General features: G+C 48.6%; 1 protein-coding gene across 3 annotated transcripts in view; it reads right to left on the reverse strand.

The window, feature by feature from the left end:
- Positions 1-21882, reverse strand: part of LOC136629170 (oocyte zinc finger protein XlCOF7.1-like) — a 53802-nt gene extending 31920 nt beyond the window's left edge. For all 3 annotated transcript variants that reach the window (XM_066605331.1, XM_066605329.1, XM_066605332.1), the window contains exons 1-4: positions 21810-21882; positions 15251-15398; positions 13770-13949; positions 13564-13687 (exon numbers count right to left, since the gene is read on the reverse strand). In XM_066605331.1, coding sequence (XP_066461428.1) covers positions 13564-13687; positions 13770-13949; positions 15251-15352 — 406 coding nt within the window. In that variant the 5' untranslated portion in view covers positions 15353-15398; positions 21810-21882. The remainder of the gene's footprint in view (positions 1-13563; positions 13688-13769; positions 13950-15250; positions 15399-21809) is intronic.
- Between the last annotated feature and the right edge of the window lie 415 nt (positions 21883-22297).

Consider the following 22297-nt stretch of genomic DNA (forward strand, 5'->3'; position numbering starts at 1 on the left):
TGTATAACCCCACTTGGTTTCGCGAGACCACCCCTTTAATGATTGAGCAGAGCGTGCATAAAGTGCTTTGTGCTGAACTTGAGAGAACTGTGGCAATAGATAACTGAACGGCTAAGGACACCATTGTATTTGTAACAGCATTATGGTTATACCATTTTATATGGCTTCATTCATATTGCTGTGTGGATCGTATTCAGTCTGTCTGTCTTTAAATGAGGGCGGGAGTGCAGTGATGAGGTACTGGTGAGGAACAGGGAGTTGGGCAGCAGAGCTGCATAAGCAGGGCTGGCAATACTCCTCTATGTAATGAGAGATAGTTTACAGCCTTATGGGCATAAGAGACTCTGCATCCTGCACAGTCAGCAAGGCCAGTTTAGTGGGTTCCATCCAGAGACTCTCCTCATTGTGCTCCTCTCCCACTCTCCTTCGGTACAAATAACCACTGCGGTAGTCGCAATTTTGGATTACAAGCTAAGAAGCGGGGTAGTTTAAGGACTGCAAATACTATTCCGGCAAACAGAACTTTCCAAGAACTGCAAACTGTGGAGGACTTGTTTATCAAGCTGAACCTGTTGTTCCAGTTATTAAAAAGTTCCTGAGCATTACAACATCTAGCTTGGTGTATCCATCTTATGGCCGCAGCCTGTGGGTTACTGCTCTATCACGAGTACAGTTTGCAGACACAAAGCATCCACAACTCGTGTGGCCTGACTGCTGGCATGAAGGCCTGTTGGCCCCTTCATCCACTTATATGGACCGGGAGACGCTGATGACCTTAAAACATCTTAGCCTAGTGCTCCCAGAGCTTGTTCCATCCTCCACTCCAACTACACAAGCTGGAGATACCCCAACGCCTGACACTGGCCATACTCTTCCAACATATTCAACATAGGAAGCTGTGGCTAATGCTGAGCTAAAGGGAGGGGAGTCGTAGGGACTGCACAGAAGAACTGTTGTGGCAAAAAGAAGTCAGTAGCCACAGTTGGGACTGATAGTTGTACAAAGTTTTGTCAGAATCCTCTTGCGCTCCAGTCTGTAGCTCTCACTACTGAACCATCCAGCCTTTGGACAGATACCTTGCATGACTCTCAGCCTTGTTCTTTGATTCCAATTATCTAGTTTCCTGGCTCCTGGTCCTGACCCCGCCTCTGTTCCTGATCGGGCTCATTATAAAAGCCTGTGCTTGCCACTGCAGCATTCTGCTCCACAGCATTGACTGATCACGCTCCACTTCTGCCTGCTCCTCTGCTATTGCTACAAGATCTCCTGACACCGACTTCTGGCTTCCCTTCTGACTACGTTACCCGCTTCATCCATCCGTACTGCAAACTGAGATCTCCCGTTGCTGACCCTTGGCTTCCCTTCTGACTACATTACCTGCCTCATCCATCCGTACTGCAAACCGAGACCTCCCATTGCTAAACCCTGGCTTCCCTTCTCACTACATTACCCACCTCATCCATCTGTACTGCAAACCAAGACCTCCCATTGCTGACTCCTGGTTCTTCACTGACTATTTTCCAGACCTGCGGCTATTACACCTGAGGCTCCAACATTTGCGATTCCTGGCACTGCATCACTACTGGCAGAATGAGAAAAACTTTTTGGAGAAAATTGGTGCTCTGATAAAGAACTTGAAGGACTGTGTGGATGTAATATACAACAGAGGAATTTTGAGCTAAAGCAGTGGTATTCAGGGAAGGAGATTCAGCCTGGACTGGAAGTGGAAGTCAGAGTGCAGAGAGTCAGTACAAGTATAGGGGGTGAGCATCTGAATGGCTCAGTTACAGTTTGTGTTCCGTTAGTCTTGTTGCCATCATTGTGAAAAAACATTTTTCTATGCCTGCCCCCTCACCTAATTACCTGGCATGCTCAGGTAATCTAATCTGCATATTCCAAACACATGTATTCAGTACAGCCCTCTGTTTGATGCTTATCAGGTACCATCTAGAGAACAGCATTAGCTGAGACAACACCATTTTTGGCTGCTGGGGGGATAGTTTAATTCGCATTACTTTTTATCTTCATCTAAATAAGCTACAGGTCATAAGTATACAGTCATGGGGATGAGCTGTGATCATCATCAGTAACTACGATAGAGGTGTCTGTGTCCCCCTATGGGCAGTTTCTGTGGTAGGATTCATGCAACGGTCTTAACACAGACTGTGAGATTGACTAGTTTCAGACAGCATAAACCCAAGTAGATCTGAGATGGTCAGAACTGAGATCACATGACCAGCTGAGGAAAAAAAGAAGTTTCAGATATAACTAACCAAGGTAATCATGGTACCAATACCTACAGTTGTGCCATTACATCAGATCTTTGGGTAACCTACAACAACTAGGAGGGGCAATCACAGCTTTTGAAAAGATCTGCATCTCTAACCCAGCCCTCCCAATAACCATCTCCTCATTATACAAGCTACTGTTAGAACGGGACACGGCAGGCAGAAACAGACCTCTAGAAACTACCTGGGAAAGGGAGCTAGGAATAGAATTAACAACAGAGGCTTGGGAGAAGGCATATACCCTGACCCACAAATTAAATGTCTCCAGTAAGCTCCAGGAGCTTAATTACAAGATACTGACCAGATGGTACAAGACCCCGGTGGGACTAGCCAGAATCTACCCCCAGTATCCGGATCTCTGCTGGAGGTGTCTCAACGAACAGGGAACCTTTGTCCACCTCTGGTGGTCTTGCCCACAGATACAACCACTGTGGCGAGATGTGGAAGACCTATACAGGGCCGTCTGCCAGAGCTCGGTTGAATTTTCTCCTGAGATGGCCCTATTATCAATAATACCGGGACCACTGTCAAACATCAAAAACTCCCTGCTACGCTTTTTTCTAATGGCAACGAGACAAATAATCCCCAGGAAATGGAAATCTGTGTCCCCCCCAACACATCTGATGTGGCTGGAAGCCATGGATAACTTGAAACAGATGGAGGAGTTGTGCGCTAAGGACGAGATGAGGCACTCTAAATTTTATAACACCTGGGCAGTCTGGCTACAGTACGGGGCTTCACCCAGACTAGAAGACTGGTTGCAGGATGGCTCTGCTACACTCTAATCAGTAGGGATAGTCTCAATATGAAAATTAAAAGAACGAGACGCGTCGGCATAAAAGAAACAAACAGCGGAGCGATTTCAGAATTTCGGACCACGGACAAGACGGACATATCCTATGCCCTATAATACCCTTCCCTGCCCCACCACTCCTTCCTCCTACTTGACAATCTCCCCCTTCCCCCTTTACCCCCCCCCCCCCACCAATCTTTCTGGCCATTAAGGCCTTTCATACATTTCAAAATTTATATATAACTAGAGATGAGCGAACGCGTTCGTCCGAGCTTGATATTCGTGCGAATATTAGGGTGTTCGGGATGTTCGTTATTCGTAACGAACACCATGCGGTGTTCTGGTTACTTTCACTTCCTTCCCTGAGACGTTTGCGCGCTTTTCTGGCCAATTGAAAGACAGGGAAGGCATTACAACTTCCCCCTGCAACGTTTAAGCCCTATACCACCCCCCTGCTGTGAGTGGCTGGGGAGATCAGGTGTTCGCCTAATATAAAAGTCGGCCCCTCCCGCGGCTCGCCTCAGATGCGGTGTGAGTTAGATGAGGGACAGTGCTGTTTATACCGGAGCTGCTGTAGGGAAAGAATTGGTAGTTAGTGTAGGCTTCAAGACCCCCCAAAGGTCCTTATTAGGGCCACTGATAGCTGTGTGTTGGCTGCTGTTAGCAGTGGCATTTTTTTTTCTCTCAAAATCGCCTCTGCAGAGCGTTGCACCTGGCATTAGGGACAGAAGTGCTGCATAGGCAGGGAGAGTGTTAGGAGTGAGTGTAGCCTTCAAGAACCTCAACGGTCCTTTCTAGGGCCATATTTATCCGTGTGCAGTACTGTGCTGGCTGCTGTTGGCTGTGCTGCATTTTTTTTGGGCTTCTCAAAATCGCCTCTGCAGAGCATTCCACCCTCCATTGATACTGCAGGGAAAGAATTGTATAGGCAGGGCCACAACACAGTTATTATTCATAGAATATACGCAGTGCTGCCTTTTGGTGGGAAAAAACTGAAAACAAATCAATTTGTCCAGCCTCTGTCCGTCCTAAGGGCTGTGGACACGTGTGAGCTGCGTGAAAAACATTGCTAAATCATACGCACCCAGCTACGCTTTACTGCTGGCTTCGCCATTTGCTTTCCTTAATTGGGAAAAAAAATACCTGCTCTGCCAGAGTTATAATAACTCTGCTACCCTCACGTTCTGTGACACATAAGCAGGGACACAGCACAGTTATTAAACTTCTCATGTTCATTGAATATACGCAGTGCTGCCTTTTGCTGGGAAAAAACTGAAAACAAATCAATTTGTCCAGCCTCTGTCCGTCCTTACGGGCGGTGGAGACGTGTGAGCTGCGTGAAGAACAGTGCTAAATCATACGCACCCAGCTACGCTTTACTGCTGGCTTCGCCATTTGCTTTCCTTAATTGGGAAAAAAAATACCTGCTCTGCCAGAGTTATAATAACTCTGCTACCCTCACGTTCTGTGACACATAAGCAGGGACACAGCACAGTTATTAAACTTCTCATGTTCATTGAATATACGCAGTGCTGCCTTTTGGTGGGAAAAAACTGAAAACAAATCAATTTGTCCAGCCTCTGTCCGTCCTAACGCCTGTGGACACGTGTGAGCTGCGTGAAAAACATTGCTAAATCATACGCACCCAGCTACGCTTTACTGCTGGCTTCGCCATTTGCTTTCCTTAATTGGGGAAAAAAATACCTGCTCTGCCAGAGTTATAATAACTCTGCTACCCTCACGTTCTGTGACACATAAGCAGGGACACAGCACAGTTATTAAACTTCTCATGTTCATTGAATATACGCAGTGCTGCCTTTTGCTGGGAAAAAACTGAAAACAAATCAATTTGTCCAGCCTCTGTCCGTCCTTACGGGCGGTGGAGACGTGTGAGCTGCGTGAAGAACAGTGCTAAATCATACGCACCCAGCTACGCTTTACTGCTGGCTTCGCCATTTGCTTTCCTTAATTGGGAAAAAAAATACCTGCTCTGCCAGAGTTATAATAACTCTGCTACCCTCACGTTCTGTGACACATAAGCAGGGACACAGCACAGTTATTAAACTTCTCATGTTCATTGAATATACGCAGTGCTGCCTTTTGCTGGGAAAAAACTGAAAACAAATCAATTTGTCCAGCCTCTGTCCGTCCTTACGGGCGGTGGAGACGTGTGAGCTGCGTGAAGAACAGTGCTAAATCATACGCACCCAGCTACGCTTTACTGCTGGCTTCGCCATTTGCTTTCCTTAATTGGGAAAAAAAATACCTGCTCTGCCAGAGTTATAATAACTCTGCTACCCTCACGTTCAGTGACACATTAGCAGGGACACAGCACAGTTATTAAACTTAGATTATTCATTCACTAAAGGCAGTGGGGCCGTTCGTTTTCCAAAAAGAGCAAAAATAATATTTGGCCTGCAGTCTTGCGCCAATTTATTTCCTGCCTGTGAAATCAAATCACTGGTAATACAGCATGCTGAGGGGTAGGGGTAGGCCTAGAGGACGTGGACGCGGCCGAGGACGCGGAGGGCCAAGTCAGGGTGTGGGCACAGGCCGAGCTCCGGATCCCGGTGTGTCGCAGCCGACTGCTGCGCGATTAGGAGAGAGGCACGTTTCTGGCGTCCCCACATTCATCGCCCAATTAATGGGTCCACGCGGGAGACGGTTATTAGAAAATGAGCAGTGTGAGCAGGTCCTGTCCTGGATGGCAGAAAGTGCTTCGAGCAACCTATCGTCTACCCGCAGTTCTGCGCCGTCCACTGCTGCCAATCCGAATCCTCTGTCTGCTGCTCCTCCTTCCTCCCAGCCTCCTCACTCCACTACAATGACACATGCTCAGGAGCGGGCAGACTCCCAGGAACTGTTCTCGGGCCCCTGCTTAGATTGGGCAGCAGCGGTTCCTCTCCCACCAGAGGAGTTTATCGTCACTGATGCCCAACCATTCGAAAGTTCCCGGGGTCCGGGGGAAGAGGCTGGGGACTTCCGCCAACTGTCTCAACAACTTTCTGTGGGTGAGGAGGACGATGACGATCATACACAGTTGTCTTGCAGTGAGGTAGTAGTAAGGGCAGTAAGTCCCAGGGAGCAGCGCACAGAGGATTCGGAGGAAGAGCAGCAGGACGATGAGGTGACTGACCCCACCTGGTGTGCAACGCTTACTCAGGAGGACAGGTCTTCAGAGGGGGAGTCAAGGGCATCAGCAGGGCAGGTTGCAAGAGGCAGTGCAGTGGCCAGGGGTAGAGGCAGGGCCAGACCGAATAATCCACCAACTGTTTCCCAAAGCGCCCCCTCGCGCCATGCCACCCTGCGGAGGCCGAGGTGCTCTAAGGTCTGGCAGTTTTTCACAGAGACGCCTGACGACCGACGAACAGTGGTGTGCAACCTTTGTCGCGCAAAGCTCAGCCGGGGAGCCAACACCAACAGCCTCACCACCACCACCATGCGCAGACATATGATGGCCAAGCACCCCGCAAGGTGGGACAAAGGCCGTTCACCGCCTCCGGTTTGCACCCCTGCCTCTCCCCCTGTGCCCCAACCTGCCACTGAGATGCAACCCCCCTCTCAGGACACAGGCACTACCGCCTCATGGCCTGCACCCACACCCTCATCTCCGCTGTCCTCGGCCCCATCCAGCAGTGTAGTTCAGCGCACCGTTCAGCCGTCGCTTGCGCAAGTGTTCGAGCGCAAGCGCAAGTACGCCGCCACGCACCCGCACGCTCAAACGTTAACCGTCCGCATAGCAAAATTCATCAGCCTTGAGATGCTGCCGTATAGGGTTGTGGAAACGGAGTCCTTCAAAAGTATCATGGAGGCGGCGGCCCCGCGATACTCAGTTCCCAGTCGCCACTACTTTTCCCGATGTGCCGTCCCAGCCCTGCACGACCACGTCTCCCGCAACATTGTGCGCGCCCTCACCAACGCGGTTACTGCCACGGTCCACTTAACTACGGACACGTGGACAAGCACAGGCGGGCAGGGCCACTACATCTCCCTGACGGCACATTGGGTGAATTTAGTGGAGGCTGGGACAGAGTCAGAGCCTGGGACCGCTCACGTCCTACCCACCCCCAGAATTGCGGGCCCCAGCTCGGTGCTGGTATCTGCGGAGGTGTATGCTTCCTCCACTAAAGCACCCTCCTCCTCCTCCTCCTCCTCTGTCTCACAATCAAGATGTGTTAGCAGCAGCATGTCGCCAGCAGTCGGTGTCGCGCGGTGTGGCAGCACAGCGGTGGGCAAGCGTCAGCAGGCCGTGCTGAAACTACTCAGCTTAGGCGATAAGAGGCACACGGCCCACGAACTGCTGCAGGGTCTGACACAGCAGACCGACCGCTGGCTTGCGCCGCTGAGCCTCCAACCGGGCATGGTCGTGTGTGACAACGGCCGTAACCTGGTGGCGGCTCTGCAGCTCGGCAGCCTCACGCACGTGCCATGCCTGGCCCACGTCTTTAATTTGGTGGTTCAGCGCTTTCTGAAAAGCTACCCACGCTTGTCAGACCTGCTCGTAAAGGCGCGCCGGCTCTGCGCACATTTCCGCAAGTCCCACACGGACGCTGCCACCCTGCGCACCCTGCAACATCGCTTTCATCTGCCAGTGCACCGATTGCTGTGCGACGTGCCCACACGGTGGAACTCTACGCTCCACATGTTGGCCAGGCTCTATGAACAACGTAGAGCTATAGTCGAATACCAACTCCAACATGGGCGGCGCAGTGGGAGTCAGCCTCCTCAATTCCTTTCAGAAGAGTGGGCCTGGTTGGCAGACATCTGCCATGTCCTTGGTAATTTTGAGGAGTCTACCCAGGTGGTGAGCGGCGATGCTACAATCATTAGCGTCACCATTCCTCTGCTATGCATCTTGAGAAATTCCCTGCAAACCATAAAGGCAGCTGCTTTGCGCTCGGAAACGGGGGCGGGGGAAGACAGTATGCCGCTGGATAGTCAGGGCACCCTCCTGTCTATTTCTCAGCGCGTACAGGAGGAGGAGGAGGAGCATGAGGAAGATGAGGAGGAGGGGGAAGAGACAGCTTGGGCCGCTGCTGACGGTACACCGGCTGATTGCCTGTCATCCTTTCAGCGTGTATGGCCTGAGGAGGAGGAGGAGGAGGAGGAGGAGGATCCTGAAAGTGATCTTCCTAGTGAAGACAGCCATGTGTTGCGTACAGGTACCCTGGCACACATGGCTGACTTCATGTTAGGATGCCTTTCTCGTGACCCTCGCGTTGCACGCATTCTGGCCACGACGGATTACTGGGTGTACACACTGCTCGATCCACGGTATAAGGAGAACCAGCCCACTCTGATTCCCGAAGAGGAAAGGGGTTCGAGAGTGTTGCTATACCACAGGACCCTTGCGGACAAGCTGATGGTAAAATTCCCAGCCGACAGCGCTAGTGGCAGAAGGCGCAGTACCGAGGGCAAGGTAGCAGGGGAGGTGCGGAGATCTAGCAGCATGTACATCCCAGGCAGTGCAACAGTCTTTAAGGGCCTGGCCAGCTTTACGGCTCCCCACCAAGACTATGTCACCGCTGCCCAGTCACGGCTGAGTCGGCGGGAGCACTGTAAAAGGATGGTGAGGGAGTACGTAGCGGATCGCACGACCATCCTTGGTGACGCCTCTGCCCCCTACAACTACTGGGTGTCGAAGCTGGACACGTGGCCTGAACTCGCGCTGTATGCCCTGGAGGTGCTTGCTTGTCCTGCGGCTAGCGTCTTGTCGGAAAGGGTGTTTAGTGCGGCTGGGGGAATCATCACAGATAAGCGTAGCCGCTTGTCAACCGACAGTGCCGACAGGCTAACACTCATCAAGATGAACAAAGGCTGGATTTCCCCAGACTTCTGTTCTCCACCAGCGGACAGCAGCGATACGTAAGCAATACGTAGGCTGCACCCGCGGATGGAAGCTACGTTCTCTCTCACCATCCAAAACGGGGACATTTCTGCTTCATCAATCTGTGTCTAATATTCCTCCTCCTCCTCCTGCTCCTCCTCCTGAAACCTCACGTAATCACGCTGAACGGGCAATTTTTCTTAGGGCCACAAGGCTCACTCAAATAATTTTTCTTAACAATTTTTATAAGTTTCAATGCGCTTAAAAGCGTTGGAACTTTAACTTGAACCAATTTTTCGTTACACTGGGCTGCCTACAGGCCTAGTTACCACTTAAGCCACATTAACCATTGCTTACATGGAACGAAGACTGCGCTCCCGCTATACTGCTGCTTCAGAATTGTTACTGGGGCCTGTCTTGAGTGCTACTATTGCTTACATGGAACGAAGACTGCGCTCCCGCTATACTGCTGCTTCAGAATTGTTACTGGGGCCTGTCTTGAGTGCTACTATTGCTTACATGGAACGAAGACTGCGCTCCCGCTATACTGCTGCTTCAGAATTGTTACTGGGGCCTGTCTTGAGTGCTACTATTGCTGACATGGAACGGACACGTGGAGAGGACACGTAGTGCCTCAAAAACATCCCCCTCCTCCTCCAACAGGGAAAACATTGTTGGCAAATGCCTTTGCATTGGTTCGTCTGGTGGCAGTCCAAGAATTTCACCTTTACCGACACTACAAGAGAGCCCCCCCACCATCCCCCCGCCACGGCCCACTTAATCCTGGCCACATTCCGAAAACCAACAAAATACAACCGTGGTACTAGGTCCGCAGTCACCACCACATTACCACCAACGCGGTTACTGTTAAGGTGCATATAACCACGGACACGTGGAGAGGACACGTAGTGCCTCAAAAACATCCCCCTCCTCCTCCAACAGGGAAAACATTGTTGGCAAATGCCTTTGCATTGGTTCGTCTGGTGGCAGTCCAAGAATTTCACCTTTACCGACACTACAAGAGAGCCCCCCCACCATCCCCCCGCCACGGCCCACTTAATCCTGGCCACATTCCGAAAACCAACAAAATACAACCGTGGTACTAGGTCCGCAGTCACCACCACATTACCACCAACGCGGTTACTGTTAAGGTGCATATAACCAGTCTGACTGGGGCATGCAGACACCTTGACAGAATGAATAGTGTGTGGCACATAGGTTCCCCATTGCTATGCCCACGTGTGCAGCTCCTGATGGCGGTGGCACAGGATTATATTTCTCATTGCTTCTGTACAGCATTGTGGGCTATCGCCCCGCCCCTATTAAAGAGGGTCGCTACCTAGCCGTGCCAACCCTGTGCAGTGTGTGCCTGCGGTCCCTCGTCGTGGCAGACGCACTTCTAAATAGACATGAGGGTGGTGTGGCATGAGGGCAGCTGAAGGCTGCGCAGGGACAGTTTGGTGTGCGCTGTGGGGGGGAGGGGGTGCGGTTGGGCAGCATGTAACACAGGAGAAGTGGCAGTGGAGTGTCATGCAGGCAGTGATTGTGCTTTGTTGGAGGTAGTGTGGTGCTTAGCAAAGGTATGCCATGCTAATGAGGGCTTTTCAGAAGTAAAAGTTGTTGGGGGGGGGGGGCCCACTCTTGCCGCTATTGTGGCTTAATAGTGGGACCTGTGAACTTGAGATGCAGCCCAACATGTAGCCCCTCGCCTGCCCTATCCGTCACTGTGTCATTCCCATCACTTTCCTGAATTGCCCAGATTTTCACACATGAAAACCTTAGCGAGCATCGGCGAAATACAAAAATGTTCTGGTCGCCCATTGACTTCAATGGGGTTCGTTGTTCGAAACGAACCCTCGAGCATCACGGGAAGTTCGTTACGAATAACGAACACCCGAACATTTTGGTGTTCGCTCATCTCTATATATAACGTTATTGATTCGATTCTATATTATCTACTTTTAATTCCTTTTTCAAAAAAGAGTTGTCCAGTGTTTAAGACCTAGGGAACACGACGGTTATATTTTGAATCGTCATGTTATACTTGTATTATTCGTTTCTTAAAAATTCCGCACGGAATGTCAGGTTGAAATCAAATTGTCGGGAGACGTGACGGCGACCCGTCCCTGACAGACACGTAAACTGTATTGCTGCTGTACTGTACTTTCCAATGCGGGTAATAAAATACTTTTGAACCATAACCAAGGTAATCAATGATGGATGGAAGCCGATCATCTGAGCAATGGAGGAACAGACTCACTTAGCACCTCAGGCATGGGCTTTTAGATGTGCCCCTACCCCCTAAAACTTTTATGATATTTAGTGTCCTAATACTGCATGGAGATCGTCATGATCATTGCCTCTAGTGAGGCACATGAGTCCTGACATCAGTATCTGATCACTACCGGCATAGGGGCAGTGACCGCTTCCACTAAGCATTATGTCTCATGTAGAGTCAACATCCCACTGCATGGGAATCCAAACAGATGGAAAAACAAAAAGTTTTCGGTTATGGATCTTGAAATGCGGGGATCTAAATACGTTTTTTTTTTTTTTTTTTTTATCATGAAACGCTTTATCATTGTACAGAAATAGTAAAACAGAAAAATCATATGGTATGTATTTGGTTACACTAATTGTATCAGCCTGCAGAATAAAGGTAACTCTCATTGTACTGCACAGTGAATGGCGCAAAATTTAAAAGACAGAAAACAATGGCAATTTTTTTTTTTTTTATTGTCCCCCTACCAAAAGAAAATTCATCAATAAGTTAAATGAACCCCAAAATAGTTGAAAAACACAACTCGTCCCACAAAAAAAGCCCTCAAACATCTACAGGAAGATAAAATAGTAATAGTCCTCAAAATAGGGAAAAAAATGTCTGCAATCCTAGATGCCAAAATACTATCTTGCACCACATGTTTTTAATAGCACGTTTATAGGGCATATCATATTATAGCACAATACAAAACAGAGAAAGAAAGTCAGAGATATTTCACAGTATTAGGTCATCACCGTTTTCTCAGTCCCTTCAGAGTTTACCAGACCCTCTCGTTTTTTTTTTTTGTTTTTTTTTTTTTTAACTAATATAAAAATTATCAAATTTAGCCGGTATAACAAAGGAAGTAAAAATTTCCAGCTTAGGGAATCGTAGTAAATAGAACTTAGGCCTCTTTTACATGGATGACAGCGATATTACCACAAGAAAATCACAGTGATATCGCATCGGTGTTCTGTGCGATATCGCTGCATTTTCTCGTGGCGATATCACGATTTTGTGCCGCTACAAAGTCGCATCTAATGCTACAAAGTTGTGCAACTTTGCAGTGCTCTTTTGACTGGATTTTCGGGAAGGAAGGGGGTGGGGTAGGAGTTGAAATATAAGCCCTCTCCGCTCCCCCCCCCCCCCAAAAAGCCCTGGCTGATTAGTAGAAAAAAATAATACATCACTTAACGGTCGCTGTCCCGCTCCGGCGCACAGCTTCTCAGGTCCCCGGCAGTCTTGCTTGTAGTTTTCCCTCAGCGCTTCCTGGTCAGGGGTTCAAAATACCCGCCTCCAGGAAATGCTGGCTGTGATTGGTTCTCGAGCGCTGGCTCTGATTGGCTGCGCCACGGCACTCGAGAAACAATCAGCGGCTGTTAGGTGATGGGTTATTATAGGGCTTTTACAGTAGGATTTCCTACTGTAAAAGTTGCATCGCTGTTGCAGCCGTTCTGAGGTTTCCACCTTGCTTTCATGCCGGAGCAGGGTTTGGCGGCGTTCCTACCTCTCCTGGAGCTGAGGGGTGTGGTGGAGGCAGGAGTGATGTCATTCAGCACCTGCTGCTGACTAGCTCAGCTGCTATTTAAGCTGTGCTAGCTTTTCCCTCTGTGCTGGTCAATTCACTGCAGTTCCATGTTGGACAGCAACGGTGCAACACACAAAGGTGGAAGCTCTGCATCTCAAAGCTAAGTTCTTTGCTGTTTTGTTTGGTTTTGTTCTCCTTTTGTTTTGAGCTAGGGCTCCCAGTTAGGGACTGGTCAGTGGCCCAGGTTCGAGTGCAGGCTCGCACTTTTCAGCGCGGTCAGTCTGCCGAGTAGGCAGGGTCCCCTCTCAGGTTAGGGGACGATAGGGAGAGCATTCCCCTTTAGTTTTTGTTTCCTTTTGCACAGTTGTGCCTTTGATTTATGTTATTGAGGTTGCACGTTTATTGAACGCAACAATCGCACGACACTAAAAATCGCAATTTTGTGCAATGCCACACATAGGAAGGCTCCATAGGGAACATTGGCTACAAAACTGTGCAAATAGCGGCAATATTTTTTTCTTGCAACGTAGCAGCCTATAAGACATCGCTGATGTGAAGGAACCCATTGGAAAGCATGGATTTGTAGCACTGTCTTATCGCGAGAAAATGGCACGGTTTTGTGACCCATGTGAAGCCGGCTAACTGTAAACTGTACCCACAGCACAACTACCATCGTGATCTATTATCCATGAGAGTTATAGCGACTAAGAGCGGTGAGACCCTCAGGCTTCCCAGAAAAAAGAAATTAGTCAGATATGTCTAGTGCAGTACTGGGGCAGTCAACCCACTTCACCCATATCTTAGTGAATTTGGCAGGGCAACCTCTAGGTATATATGGTACCACATGTATTTAATTGTGTCTATTACCTGGTGAAGTGAGCGGCTGGTGGTTCTCCGTCAGGATATCCTTGTAGAGATCCTTGTGTTCTTCCATATAATCCCACTCCTCCATGGAAAAATAGACAGTGACATCCTGACACCTTATAGGAACCTGACAACACAATATACAGTCATTACCCAGAAGCCTCCAGTGCTGTTACTGTATAATGTCCCAGCATTCCCTGCAGCGTCACCTCTCCAGTCAGCAGCTCAATCATCTTGTTGGTGAGTTCTAGAATCTTCTGTACATTGATGTCCTCATGTATCAGGGGGTGAGATGAGGACCCCATGATGGAGCTTAGGTTTCTTCCCCATCCTTCAGACACAGGGCTCTTACAAGAATCACTAGAGTTCTTCTTCCGTGCTGTGTAATCCTATATATGCAGAGACATTAATAAATATCACTACAGACATTTACAGAGTACATCACCACTCCAGTGACATCTGTTGTTACTAGAGATGAGCGAGCATACTCGTCCGAGCTTGATGCTTGTTCGAGTATTAGGGTGCTCGAGATGCTTGTTACTCGAGACGAGCACCACGCGGTACTTGTCTCGATTAAACGAGCACTGACCATTGAATTCAATGGAGCTGGAAATACAGCCGTCTCCATTGAAAGCAATGGGCTGCCGGCGATCGCGGGATGAATTGTCGGGAAGGGCTTAAATATATAAGCCCTTCCCTGCAATTCATCCAGAAATGTGTAAAAATAAAAAAATATATATATATACTCACCTTGTCCCGGCAGACTGAGTTCAGCCGCGGCCGGCTGCAGTTCTCCTGAAATCCCCGCCTGCTGAATGAGCTGCCTCTGACTGGTCACAGCCTGACCAATCAGAGGCAGCTCTCACTCACACCCATTCATGAATTCATGAATGGGTGAGCGAGTGCTGCCTCTGATTGGCTCAGCGCAGGGACCAATCAGGGGCTGTGGCTTAATAGTGAGACCTCGGAGCCCGAAATGCAGCCCTGCATGTTGCTCCTCACCTGCCCTATCCATTTCTGTGTTTTTTTACATGACTTTGGTGATTTGCTAAGATTTTCACAAATGAAAACCTTAGCGGAGCACCAGTCATATACAAAAATGCTCGAGTCGCCCATTGACTTCAATGGGGTTCGTTATTCGAAACGAACTCACCAGCATCACTGAAAGTTCGACTCGAGTAATGAGCACTCGAGCATTTTGGTGCTCGCTCATCTCTAGTTGTTACCATAGATAATAATTATGTAATGTGACATCATCAAAATTCCTTCCCTCTCCAGTGACCATCACCTGTTGTTAGCACAAATAAGAATGATCTAATGTGACATCATCAGAACCTTTCACCTCTCCGGTGACATCATCTGTTATTACCATAGATAAAAATGATGTACTGTGACATCATCAGAATCTCTTCCCTGTCCACTGACATCATCTATTATTACCATAAATAAAATAATGTAATGTGACATCATCAGAATCTTTCCACTGTCCAGTGACATCATCTGTTATTATAATAAGAATGATGTAATGTGAGGTCATCAGGATCTCTCACTTCTCTAGTAAAAACATCTGTTTTTACCATAGATAATAATGATGTAATGTGACATCATCAAAATCTCTCCCCTCTCCAGTGACATCATCTGTTATTAGCATAGATAAGAATGATGTAATATGACCATCGGAATCTCTTACCCCTCTAGTAAGCTGGAAGAGTATCTCTAGGGTGAGATTTAATAGTTTTGCTGCCACCTTGTCTCTGTCTCTATCCATTCTTGATGGATCAGTCAGGAGCATTTTCTTGTATAGAAGATATCAATAGAAGATCCTATGTGGAAGGGACCTGAATAATAAGATGAGAAAATGTAAAAACAACACAAAATCCAATGTAAAAAAAATACAATTACTGGAGAGAAGGGGAAAGTTTAGGGCGATCGTATAGCTGGTCGGAAACGTCTTCACACCCTCTTACTTTTTTACATTTTGTTATGTTGTGGCCTTGTGCAAAAAAAACCCCTAAAACACACATTTTCTCCATCATTCTGCACTCAACGCCCCATGGTGACAAAGTGACAACAGAATGTTTGAAATAGCTGTACATTTTTAAAAAGATGAAAAACACATTGCATGGTCTTAAGTATTCACACCCCTTGGTATGACACTTTAAATTTAGCTCTGGGGGCTCCCATTTCTCTTGACCATCTTGGAGATGTTTCTACACCTTGATTGGAGACACCTGTGGTCAATTCAGTTGATTGGACAATCGTCATCTACTACGTGTCGGGGACGAAGTCGCCCTCCTCCTCATCATCTACTACGCGTCGGGGACGAAGTCGCCCTCCTCATCATCATCTACTACGCGTCGGGGACGAAGTCGCCCTCCTCATCATCATCTACTACGCGTCGGGGACGAAGCCGCCATCATCATCATCATCATCTACTACCAGTCGGGGACGAAGTCGCCATCATCATCTACTACACGTCGGGGACGAAGTCGCCATCATCATCTTCATCTACTGCATGATGGGGACGAAGTCGCCATCATCATCATCATCATCTACTACACGTCGAGGACGAAACCACCATCATCATCCTCATCTACTACACGTCGGGGACGAAGCTGCCATCATCATCTACCACCAGTCGGGGACGAAGTCGCCATCATCATCTACTACACGTCGGGGACGAAGTCGCCATCATCATCTTCATCTACTACACGTCGAGGACGAAGTCGCCATCATCATCTTCATCTACTGCATGATGGGGACGAAGTCGCCATCATCATCCTCATCTACTACACGTCGAGGACGAAACCACCATCATCATCCTCATCTACTACACGTCGAGGACGAAACCACCATCATCATCCTCATCTACTACACGTCGGGGACGAAGCTGCCATCATCATCTACTACACGTCGGGGACGAAGTCGCCATCATCATCTTCATCTACTACACGATGGGAACGAAGTCGCCATCATCATCATCATCTACTACACGACGGGGACGCCGCCGCCCTCATAATACGGAGGACATTTGTCAAACTGCCTAAAACAAAAACGGACTTGGTTACCCATAGCAACCAAGCGAAGCACAGCTTTCATTACACATAGCGCTGTAGTAAAATGAAAGCCAACCTGTGACTAGTTGCTATGGCAACAGAAACAGTCTTCCTTTTAGACAGCTTTATAAATCTGCTCCGTAATCTTCACCAGCTCAATTTTCATAAGGAGCCGCACAGGAATTACAAATCTACTGAGGAATGTTTGTTTCCTAGCGAGAGAATCGCCCCGTAGAGCGAATTATGTGACTGAGGGCCCTTATACACGGGCTGATCATGGTTCAGATTATCGCTGGATTGCGGGAATCTGAGCGAAAATCGCGCAATGTAAATGCCAGCAGCGGCTGTACAATGAATGATAATTCGTTCGTCATTCAGTTTCTGCGTGCATCAAAGTAGAACGACGACCGGCCTGTGTAAACAGGCAGTAGCTCATCAGTGAACGACGGCCTGTTTACTGTGAATGGAGGCGAGTGGCTGGACGATCTCCATTCACCTCCATTCCCTGAGCGATCTTCACGCCTATGTGAAAGCATCGCTGAAGAACCCAACAGTCTTCTTGTATGAAAAGGGCCCTAAGGGACATTTCGACAAGGGTTGGAGCGGTCTGCTGAACAGATGTGATCTTTATTGCGTTTTTCAACTGCGGAATATCTTGTGTTTTTTTCCCCCAGACTTGAGTTGCGGAACTATATCTCCTATATGTTAGAAATGCGCAACAATTCCTCAAGACGTCCTTAGCTCTGCAGCAGGAAGCTGTGGAATTGAATCTTCAGGATTTGAAGTAAAGACGTGCCGATGCGAACAGGCCGAATTCACGCCCATAGGGATAACAATGACGCAGGAACGTCAGCTCAAATTAAAGGGAGCCAAGATGGCGGCTTCGGCATTTCCGCATGCTCGAAGACACCTTATAGTTTGGATAGGTGTTTGGTGTGGAGGTTGTTACCTACGGAAGGCAGCGTGTTGCCGGGAAAAATAGCGATGGCAGATTACATGGCAGGCGAAGGGGCTGGGCGAGACTATAAGGGACAGTCATGGCTGGAGGCCGAGGGCTCAGTCGCACTGGCATATGTGTCCAGTGTATTATGCGCATATTTTCCATGTGCGTAACAAATGCAATAAAAGGTAAATACACGTGTACAAGCGTATTGGCTGTTTAGGTTAGAATAAATAGAATGGTAGAGTTGGAAGAGACCTCCAGGGTCATCAGGTCCGCCCCCTGCTCAGTGCAGGATCACTAAATCATCCCAGACAGATGTTTGTCCAGCCTTTGTTTGAACACTTCCATTGAAGAACCCCCCACCTCCTGTGGTAACCTGTTCCACTCATTGATCCCCCTCATTGTCTAATATCTAATTTGTGTCTCCTCCCTTCCAGCATTATCCCATTGTTTCTAGTCTTTCCTAGAGCAGATGAGAATAGGGCTGATCCCTCTGCAGTGTGACAGCCCTTCAGATATTTGTAGACCTCTATTAAGTCTCCTCTCAGCCTTCTTTTTTGGCTAAACATTTCCAGATCCTTTAACCGTTCCCCATAGGACATGATTTGCAGCCCGCTCAGCATCTTGGTAACTCTTCTCTGAACTTGCTCCAGTTTATTGAGGTCTGTTTTTTTTTTGTTTTTTTTTTTAATCGGGGTGCCCAGAACTGGACGCAGTATTCCAGATGAGGTCTAAGGCCCACTAAGGCTCGCATTCTGTATGTGCTTTTTTAATTTTCCTTGCCAAGATGTAGTAATTTGCATTGCTCCTTGTTAAATACCATTCTGTTAGTTGCCACCCACTGTTTCTAGCTTGCCTAAAGCTTTTTGAATCCTCTCTCTCTTCTCCAGTGTAAAGCCCCATTTACACGGGACGACTGTCGGGCAAGAGATGCCCGACACTCGTCCCTGCATGTACTCGCTCCCATGCTGTTGCACAGGAGTGAGTATCATTGTCTCACAGCGGGGCGGCTGCAGGAGATTTCACTCCTTGTTCTCCTCTGCCCCCTCTCCATTCGCTTTAACAGCGGAGGTTCAATACTGAACATCTGCTATTTTCACTCAACAATTGTCGTTCAGAATTGTAAGCTGCTTAAAATCCTGAATGATAAGCGTTCAATGTAAACAGCAGCCGTTCGGTACTGAATGGTCACTGTGTTAAGTGAATGGAGAGGGGCAGGGGAGAGCAGGGAGAGAAATCCCCTCCAGCCGCCCCGCTGTGAGCCAACGATACTCACTCCTGTGCAACAGCATGGGAGCCAGTACATGCAAGGACGAGTGTCGGGCATCGTTTGCCCGACAGTCGTCCCATGTAAATGGGGCTTCAGCCATCCTTCCTAGCTTTGTGTCGTCGGCAAATTTGATCAGTTTCCCCTCAATTCCCTCATCTAGATCATTTATAATAATGTTGACCACCACTTGGCCTAGGACAGAGCCTTGTGGTACCCCACTTGATACATTCTTTCACTTGGATGTGCAGCCATTTATGACCACTCTGAGTACGATCACTTAGCCAGTTGTGAATCCACCTAACAGTTGCCTTGTCAATCCCATATTTGGTCATTTTTTCAATAAGTATTATATGAGATACTTTGTCAAATGCTTTATTGAGGTCAATATATAGTATATTTACTGCATTAACCTGATCAACACAGTCGATGATTCTGTCATAGAAGGAAATTAGATTCCTCTGGCATGACTTGTTTGTTACAAACCCAAGCTGGCTCTGGTTAATTACTCCATTCTCATCCAAGTCCTTGCATACATGCTGTTTAATAATTTGTTTAAAGCTCTTTCCCAGTATAGAGGTCAGGCTCACAGGCCTGTAGTTTCCTGGGTCCATATTCTTCCCTTTCCTGAAGATAGGGACAACATTTGCCCTTCTCCAATCTTCTGGGACTGTTAAATCTCCATAACCTATATTGGTGCATATTTCGTACCAAAATAGGACATGCTGCATTTTGTTCACACGAATCATACGCACGTAAAAACGCAAGTTTCAGTGGCCTAATAGAAATCAATGAGCTTTTAGCAGCACGTAATATGAGGACTACATTTAGACAGCATGAACATTTCATCGTGTGTGAACGTACGCCTTAAGCCACTTGCAGAAAAGTGTATTTAGCTCCATATTTGGTCCTTTTTTGTAAATCTATACATTTTTACACCTGGCCATATCTTTCAGGGACGCTTTTAAAAACGCATGAGCTATTTTTCCCGTATTTGATTTCATGCTGATGGCATATGAATGTAATGTGTAAGACGTCTGTAATACGGATTTGTATAACGCAGCTGTTATAATACGCTTGCCTAAAACCGGCCTTAGAAACAAAGGACAGCTGCCGCACAGCGGTGGTCCGTTCACAGCATCACCAGACTCTTCCTCCTGCTCTGGAAACGCTCTTCTGGTGATGCTGTGAGCAGCTGACTCTTAGGCCTCCTGCACACGGGCGGATTTACACTGCGAAATCCGGAGAGGTACTCCGCCTCCAGATTCCTCAGCAAATCCAGCCCATAGCATGCTATGGCAAAATGTGATTTTCTGCCCACAAGCGGAAACAGATTGCCATTTCCGCTCCTGGGGGAGAAATCGCAGCATGCTACTATTTTGTGCAGGCTACGCATGGCCGGCATTCATTGAAGTCGATTCAAAGCAGTCTGTCGCATGACCATTCTGCAATCATTACAGAATGACGCGGTTGTCGCGACCATCGCCATAGCGACGGTGTGGCATCCTCTGTACTGTGCATGTGTGCCAGCGGGCACATCAGCAGCAGAGGAGAAGACAGCAGAGAGGAACGCTGTGGTCACTGTCTGGGCACTAGGTCAAACTCCGCTGTGGGAATCCCGCATGCAGGGGCCCACCGGCCAGTGTGCAGGCGGCCTTAAGGAGGCCGTATCAACATTGCCAAGGGCGAGCCGCGTGGGAGATTCTCAGGAGTAGCTTACATGGAACAGCACACGGATACATCCGATGCACGGGACGCTGACCGTTGGCATGTACTAATCTCATCCGAGGATTAGACAGGAATAGGACATGCACTCATTTTTCAAACTTGGATTATGGGTGTGAGTGGGGGTGGGGAGGGGTAAATCGGTCATGTGACTGAACCCATTCACAGGAATAGGCTCTTTTTGTGCAAGATCTGTCCATCTTGGAATAACCACTTGTGTGAATACAGCCTGAGATAGAATTCATTTATTACTACTAGTGGACTGAAATTTGGGGTGGATCGGGAGGGGTCACTGTAACGAAGTGAGGCCACAGAGGGGGCACTATAAATAAATGGGGCCACAGATGGGGCATTATTACACTGTGAGGCCACAGATGGGATTGCGGAGGCCCCAATACTATGGGGGGAGGGGTTACTGAGAGGGGCATTGTGGGTAGCGACAGCATTGGGAGACTGCGCAGAGTCAAGTTGTGGCTGGAGAAACTCTTCATGGTGGCCTCCAATCGGAGAATACATCACCTGTTATCACTGGAGGTAACCGCACTGTAATCACTATCACTGTGTACTGCGGTTATTTAGCAGGCTAGTACTGTGGGGGGCGCTATTACTGTCAGGCCATTCTCACACGGGCGTGTTTTTTGTTTAAAGCATTTTAAACACCCGCTACAAGCGCTGTATTGATTTCAATGGGGCTCCTCAGACGAGCGTTATTAATGTCGCCCTAAATCAGACGCTGTATGTTCTATTTTCCGGCGTTGCAACGCTTTTTAACGCACCGCATCCCTTATTGCAATAATGGGGCGGGCTAAAAATGCCCTTCTAAAACACTAACAAATGCCCGCGTCTGACTAAAGGGGAGGGGTGACTATGCTGTGGAGAGACATTAAAGGGGTTTTCCCGGCAGTGCCCACCGGGGTCGGGGATGCCAGGGCTCAGAATTACAAGCTGGGGTCTCCTTGAAGTCAGCTCTGAGCGCCGGCCACCACACGGGGGTCCGAGCAGCGGCTTCCTCTCCCAGTACAGACGGCGGCGCAGCCTGGAAAACCCCTTTAAGGCCCTGATTAGGCAGAAAAGGAGCGACCAAAAATTGAGGCGTCGTGCAGCCGGAGATTAGCCCGGTTTGTTCTTTGTTCAAAAGTTGGGAGGTGCGAGGAGCCGGCGGGACGAGAACAGCGCACCCCTGAGGCCACGGCGGGGCAGGACCTAGGGGGTTAATAATAATCTGCCCCAGGGATCCTGGCGAGGGGGACACACTTACCTCCAGCCGGGCACTGCCGTGCGCTTACAGGACCTGTGGTGATGTCATCGGTCACATGGGTGGGAGGAGTCAGTGCCACATGAGCAGGGGGACTGCACTTGGGTGGATGTAGCAGAGCTGTGTGTGCGTCATACCCCTGCAGCAGAGCTGTGCGCTGCCAGGCCGCTCTCACACAGGCGTTTGTAAATGCGTTTAATAGCGTTTTCGTAATCCGCCCCATTATTGCAGTGGGTGATTTAGTGCGCAAAACTCGCCGGACACGAAAATAGTAGATACAGCGTTCGCTTTAGGGTGCGTTAGAAACGCTTCGAGAGGCTCTACGGAAATCAATGGCGCTCAGTGCAGCATATTTAGCGGACGTTTCTAACACGCTGTAAAAAAACCGCCTGCGTGAGCGGCCAAAGACGCGGCGTCCGCAGGTGCCTGTATTTTGGTTTGCTCTTCCAATAGGATATTAATAAGAAGCTTTTATACGCGACTTCATCCGT

The sequence above is a fragment of the Eleutherodactylus coqui genome, chromosome 5 (genome assembly GCF_035609145.1).
Source record: "Eleutherodactylus coqui strain aEleCoq1 chromosome 5, aEleCoq1.hap1, whole genome shotgun sequence".
Classification (NCBI taxonomy): domain Eukaryota; kingdom Metazoa; phylum Chordata; class Amphibia; order Anura; family Eleutherodactylidae; genus Eleutherodactylus; species Eleutherodactylus coqui.